The 6,403-nt window shown below is 37.5% G+C and overlaps 1 protein-coding gene across 1 annotated transcript in view; it reads right to left on the bottom strand.

Moving 5' to 3' along the window:
- Positions 1 to 5,146, bottom strand: part of LOC107693471 (lanC-like protein 2) — a 25,472-nt gene extending 20,326 nt beyond the window's left edge. Inside the window, exons 1-2 of the mRNA XM_016492877.1 lie at positions 4,850 to 5,146; positions 711 to 828 (exon numbers count right to left, since the gene is read on the bottom strand). Coding sequence (XP_016348363.1) covers positions 711 to 828; positions 4,850 to 5,017 — 286 coding nt within the window. The 5' untranslated portion in view covers positions 5,018 to 5,146. The remainder of the gene's footprint in view (positions 1 to 710; positions 829 to 4,849) is intronic.
- Positions 5,147 to 6,403: the final 1,257 nt, after the last annotated feature.

Below are 6,403 nucleotides of genomic sequence, written 5' to 3'. Positions count from 1 at the left end.
CAATTAATCGCATCCAAAATAAAAGTTTTTGTTTACATAATATATGTGTGAGTACTGTGTATATTTATTATGTATATATAAATACACATGCATGCATGTATATATTTAACAAAAATATGTTGTTTATATATTAAATATTTATATATTATATAAATTATATGAATATATATACATGTAAATATTTTCAAAATAAATGCTGTATGTGTGTGTATTTATATATGTAATAAATATACACAGTACACACGCACTTAATATATATATATATACACTCATTTTATGCGTATTTGGCGCCACCTATTGTTGTGGGTGTATTATTGACATGTCAAAGTCTAGACCCTGAATATAAGACGACCGCGTTTTTTCAGATGTATTTCCAAGAAAAAAACATCGTCTTATATTCGGGTCAATACGGTATATTTCCCAGGGTTTAATAGATGAGAGCTTGAGAAATGCAGTGAATACTAAAATTTGAGCATTTAAAAAAATGTTTTCTTATCTTCCTATATGCAGTATGGTCCAAATTACATTACTTTCTTTAAGAATTCAAAGGAATGTTCATTTTTTAACAGGGGAAAACCAGGCAGCAACAGCATTGCATGCTGTGACATTTTACACACAAAAAAAATAATAGCACACTGATTTATATTCTATTCTGCAAAAGCTGCAAATAAAGTCCACGAAGTTCATCATATTAACTGTTTGGTATTCACCTGTCCAGCCTGTGTAGGTGGAAAAATCATGTGGATCTGCAGTCTTCAGGCCCTCCTCCATCTGTTGGAGAAGATCTTTGATCTTGCTTTGCACCTTCTTCTGAAAGGCGTCACTGATCTATTTTCAGGGAAGGGGAAAAAAAGAGTTTGTAAGTAAGCTTCCAAGCTTCATTTGACAAATAGTTGTTTTATTAATGAATTCACAAAAAGAGACACTGGCACTGAATAGCGTACAGCACTGTGTTCAAAAATGTTGCGGACCAAATACAGAGCCCTGCGGAATCTCCATTATAAAATTCTAAATATATGCATATCCAATCCAATCTCAAAATTTATTTGATTTAAAAAGATATGCATATGCATACCTACTGCATCACAGACACACTTCTAACCTTTAAAAGTGAAATGTACTTCAGAGACTTCTTGGCCATGCAATGCAACATCTCAGTTCAGCCTTCAGGAACTACTCAGAGAACCACTGATAATATTACACAGAGTCATTACACAAATATTTGCAAATGTTTGACAAAGTCACAGAGAGACTAGCTAATCGTATACCGAATCAACTGTCACCTGTGATTTGCTGACAATGGTACAAAGAGCAATGTGGCACCCGGGGATCCTGGTGTTCAGCTTGATACAAAGAGCACATTTGAACACAGAAGAAAAAAGTTCCTTTTTATTCAGACTGTTTACTGCCACAGGGGAAAATTCATAATGTCTATTGCTATTTCTGAAGGTCTGAGTTCAATAGCTTAGGAACCTTGGGCACGGTAGAGTGAAGGTGGATCGAATCCAGAGTTATGTTTTTCTCCTGCAGCAGTGAGTCTGTGAGGCGAATCCTAATGAGGAGCAAACCTCACCTATTACAAGCAACCCTGACAAAGACACTGACATACACACTCTTAAAATAAGTAGTAAGGAGTAATTGTGGGTAAAATAATCCACTAGGGGCAGATATTTCAAGCTCACATCTGTATTTTGCCTACACTGCAAAAAGCTGATAATAAAATGCTTTAGTCAGATGATAATGCTCTATAGTAATTTATATAAGAACCGTCTTAAAATTAAATTGGGGACATTTGGAAAATAGAATTTAAAACCATGATGCGTGTCATTTCACATGCAATGTAAGTAAACATTTTATATAATTTACAAATTATTTAAATCATAAATAATTCATAAAAAGAAAATCATAAAAAATAAAGAAAAATATATAATATTTCTATGATATTTTTAATTAAAAAAAAAAAAAGTCGAATAACAATTATGCCAGAATGGAAAACAGGGTTGCAAATTTAGCCTAAAATAAGGTATCAGGTCAGTGGGGACCAGTGTAATTTTAGTTTTCTAAAATTAAAATGAAAAACATTCAAAAAAAAATTTTTTAAATAAAAAATTGTTTTTGAAATCAAATAAACATTAACTAAAATATATATATATATTTTAAATCTCACTTTAATGTAGTTTATCTTTATGTACCAAAAAACTGAAATAAAAATTAATTTAAAAAACAGACATAAATAACTAAAAAAAAATAATACAAAAAACTGCTTCAAAACAAAAAATTTTTAATAAAAATAAATAAATATATATAGTATTTCAGTGATACTGACCTGCTACTTTTGAACAAAATATTGGTTTGTAATGTATATTTCCCAGGGCTGAAAGATTGAGCAAACGCAGTCAATGTAGGTAAACATTGGAAAAAAGTCCAAATTATGTTACTTTCACAATTTATACTAGAATTGTCTTAAGAATATGTGATGCAAAAGCTGCCAGCATGATGCTCGGGTGTTCTGGGTGGTTGTCAGGATGTTGCTTCATGGTTGCTAAAGTGTTCTGTGTGGTTTCTAGTTTGTTGCAATGCACCTTGTTAAGATGTCCTGGTTCTAATTCAACAAAAACTGGGAAAAGCAAAAAATAATCAATACTCTTGAAAATAATCAGGAGTACTGCAATGGAGAAATTCTAATGCGTTGCCTTTGCTGAGCATAGAGCTCTGCTGCTGTCTGAACCGAATCAAATAATGGTGTATTTCTGCAGAGATCCACAGCACAGGAGTGACTGACAGCTGAGGCGACGGAAACAAGAGACCCACTGCTGGGAATACAGAGAGAATCAGCACAAACCTCCCGATCTATCCTCCACCACACAGAAATCAGAGAGGTCGATATAGAGATGGTGTCTGATATCTAAAGGACTCCTCAGAGAATAATTACAACTGCTACAGTACAAATTATTAGCTATAACCTTAACAAAAATACTCTGGTAGTATAGGTGTATCAGCCTGATAACCTGATACAATGCATGTGCTGAATGATCGCCATATTCATGTACTACGGCTCTCCAGTGCAGTTCAAAGAATAGTGTGGTACTTTCACAGTGAATGTCCAAATAACCATAGCAACCACAGCTTTTGATCAAAATTAGAGATGCACAAAAAAAATTAAAATTGTGCTGCACATTTTGAAACACTGCAGTTTGAGTCAAATCTTTATGGAAGCCTGTTTCTGCCATGGAATAGAATAGAATAGAATATTACAATTCAGATTTTTTTTCCTCAGAACTGCAATAACTAAACAGAAATGTAACTTTTTTTCTTGCAATTTTGAGTTTATATCTAGCAATTCTGACTTTTTTCTTGCAATTCTGAGTTTACATCTCACAAATCAGAGTTGTTTTTCTTTGAATTCTGAGTTTATATCTTGCAATTCTGAGAATTGTGCGAAAAAATAGTTAAAATTGTGCGATAAAGTGTGACATTTACCTTCTTTTTTTTTTTTTTATTCGGTGTCTGAAAAAAGCCTCTATGAATCATAAACGCACATAAAAGCAAATGTTCGCCTATGCAAACGTCACCAGTGTGATGCTAGGGTGTTGTGAGTGGTTGTCAGGGTGTTGCTAGGGTGTTGTGGGTGGTTGTCAGGGTGTTGATAGGGTGTTGTGAGTGGTAGTCAGGGTGTTGCTAGGGTGTTGTGGGTGGTTGTCAGGGTGTTGCTAGGGTGTTGTGGGAGTTGTCAGGGTGTTGTGGGAGTTGTCAGGGTGTTGCGGGAGTTGTCAGGGTGTTGCTAGGGTGTTGTGGGTGGTTGTCAGGGTGTTTCTAGGGTGTTGTGGGAGTTGTCAGGGTGTTGCTAGGGTGTTGTGAGAGGTTGTCAGGGTGTTGCTAGGGTGTTGTGAGTGGTTGTCAGGGTGTTGCTAGGGTGTTGTGGGTGGTTGTCAGGGTGTTGCTAGGGTGTTGTGGGTGGTTGTCAGGGTGTTGCTAGGGTGTTGTGGGAGTTGTCAGGGTGTTGCTAGGGTGTTGTGAGAGTTGTCAGGGTGTTGCTACGGTGTTGTGGGTGGTTGTCAGGGTGTTGTGGGTGGTTGTCAGGGTGTTGCTAGGGTGTTGTGAGTGGTTGTCAGGGTGTTGCTAGGGTGTTGTGGGTGTTGTCAGGGCAACCCTCTACATTGCGAGTAAATCACTTGCAAATGCGACTAAATCTTACTCTGGGCGACTAAATAATGTATAACATTAGCCATTGGCTAATAAGTTCTTAGATATATAGGCAATATATATATATATATATATAGTATAGAAGGCTATTTCAGTCTGGCGAGTAAAAAAAAAAATGTACTAGCCAATGGCGATTATATTGCCAAGGTGTGCGTAGAGGTTTGCAGGGTGTTGCTAGGGTGTTGTGGGAGTTGTCAGGCTGTTGCTAGGGTGTTGTGGGAGTTGTCAGGCTGTTGCTAGGGTGCTAGGATAGGATAAACTTTATTTGTCCGCGAAAGGAAATTTGTCTTGGGCAAAGTGCTACAATGTTGCTCTGACCAAGCTATGACTTTCAGAGGAAGGAAAGAACAAAATGTCCCAGTGATGCACGTCTTATTAAATGAAATGAACTAATGAGTCTGTGAAAGCGTGTTTTCGGATCATTTCATTAAGTGAGAATTAAACGGCCACCTGTAACGTTATCTGGGTTAGAATGACTGTTTTTGCTGCTCGAATGGCCAGACCTGAATTATCCAAAAATACGAGTACTGTACATGTTGAGAATCAGACATCTGCTGATGAAGAGCAGCGTGTTTGTAAACAGAGGAGCTAGCGTTAGCATGCTACAAACACGCGTTAAACGCTCAAATAACGCGAGATCACGAACCTTTCCGTCGGCGTCAAGCGGCTCGTTTCCTCCGCTGTGTTCTGCTGGGTCTGAGGACACGCAAAGGCTCTGATCCCAGTCCGGGAACGGGTTGCTGAAGCTGCGCTCCTCCATCTCTGCCTCGGAGCCGGTGACTAGCTTCAGCCGCTTCGACATGCTCTCGCCCATCGCGACGGCGGCCCGCCAGGGACACACTCCAGCAGAAACGCGTTTCGGTTTTGTCGTCTGGACTGAGCTGGTCCTGATGATGATGATGCTGGGTGAGGCTACTGATGAAGGTCAGGAGTCACTCTGACACTATTCAGCCCTCTGTCCCTACAGAAAACGGGTAGAGACCTTCATTAGGAATAAAAATAAAATCATATAACAAACATTTCTGATTATTATCAATGTTGAACACAGTTGTGCTGCACAATATTTTTGTGGAAAACATATTACTTTGTTGTTTTTTTTAGAATTTTTTGATGAATACAAATATTTTCCCGCATGTTTATTGTAATCAGTTACTGAAGTGCTTTATCTGGTGTTTAGTTGATGATCAGTGCTATCTGATGCTGTGTGTGTTTTTGTATGTTATATTAATCATCACAGCTGCTAAAGAGGCCCGTTTTGAAGGCATAATGTGACCTTTTATTGAATATTAGCATTTAAAAAATTTATTATTTTAAAATGTATGTCTAATTCAATTTTAAACAGAAAAGTAGTGAAATAAACTCAATAAAACAAGGATAACACAAAGTGTAAAAAAAACCTTGTTTGCATTGTGGTCCTTGATGTTCATTTGAACTCGAAAATGTTCTTGTTTAATTTAATATATTTAATTTGAGTCAGATTAAAGTGTTTTCTCTGTTAAACCACAATGAAACACATTGTTGTAAAACTAATTTTCACTCAGAAACGGATATATTTCTCAAGCAGTTAAGTTAACACACTCAATTAAACAACACTTTCACGTCCAAATGTTATTTTCTTGTAAAACGTGCTGCAATAACCTTTGTTTTATTTACATCTTCGAGTGACACTGTAACTGCACTTTTTCAACTGCTTTCCTGATGAAGAAAATTTGTTATCATAAATATTATATGCCACATAAAATACTAACAAAGGAAAATGTGATGATGCAAAGATCTTAAGACACGATGAAAACATGTTTGCATGTACTTGCATGCTCAAATCTTCATATGCCGCATTCAATAAACGCGTGCTAGCAGCTGATGATGATGATGATGATGCTGAACGCGGCAGACACACAGCATCTCATTCATGAAGAAACGAGCACTTACATGCTTCCAGTCAGGTCCAGTGCAGAAGCTGTTCATTCAGAAGCGATGGACGCGGTCTGATCAGCGAAAGCCGGTCCTTTCCCTTCTCACTTCCGGCGGGTGATGAAGATGAAGATGGTGGTGGTCTACGTCTATCTTGAGCACATTTGAGCCATAGGAGGAAACAGATGGCGACCCCGCTCCTTCATGCAGGATTATACAGAAAACAAATCCATAAAGCCCTTCAGTGTCGCGCACACACTCACACACACACACACACGCACGCACACAC

The sequence above is a fragment of the Sinocyclocheilus anshuiensis genome, unplaced genomic scaffold (genome assembly GCF_001515605.1).
Source record: "Sinocyclocheilus anshuiensis isolate Anshui unplaced genomic scaffold, SAMN03320099.WGS_v1.1 scaffold987, whole genome shotgun sequence".
Taxonomy (NCBI): Eukaryota; Metazoa; Chordata; class Actinopteri; order Cypriniformes; family Cyprinidae; genus Sinocyclocheilus; species Sinocyclocheilus anshuiensis.
The sequence above is the reverse complement of the archived record's forward strand: the minus strand, read 5'-3'. Positions and strand labels throughout refer to the sequence as shown.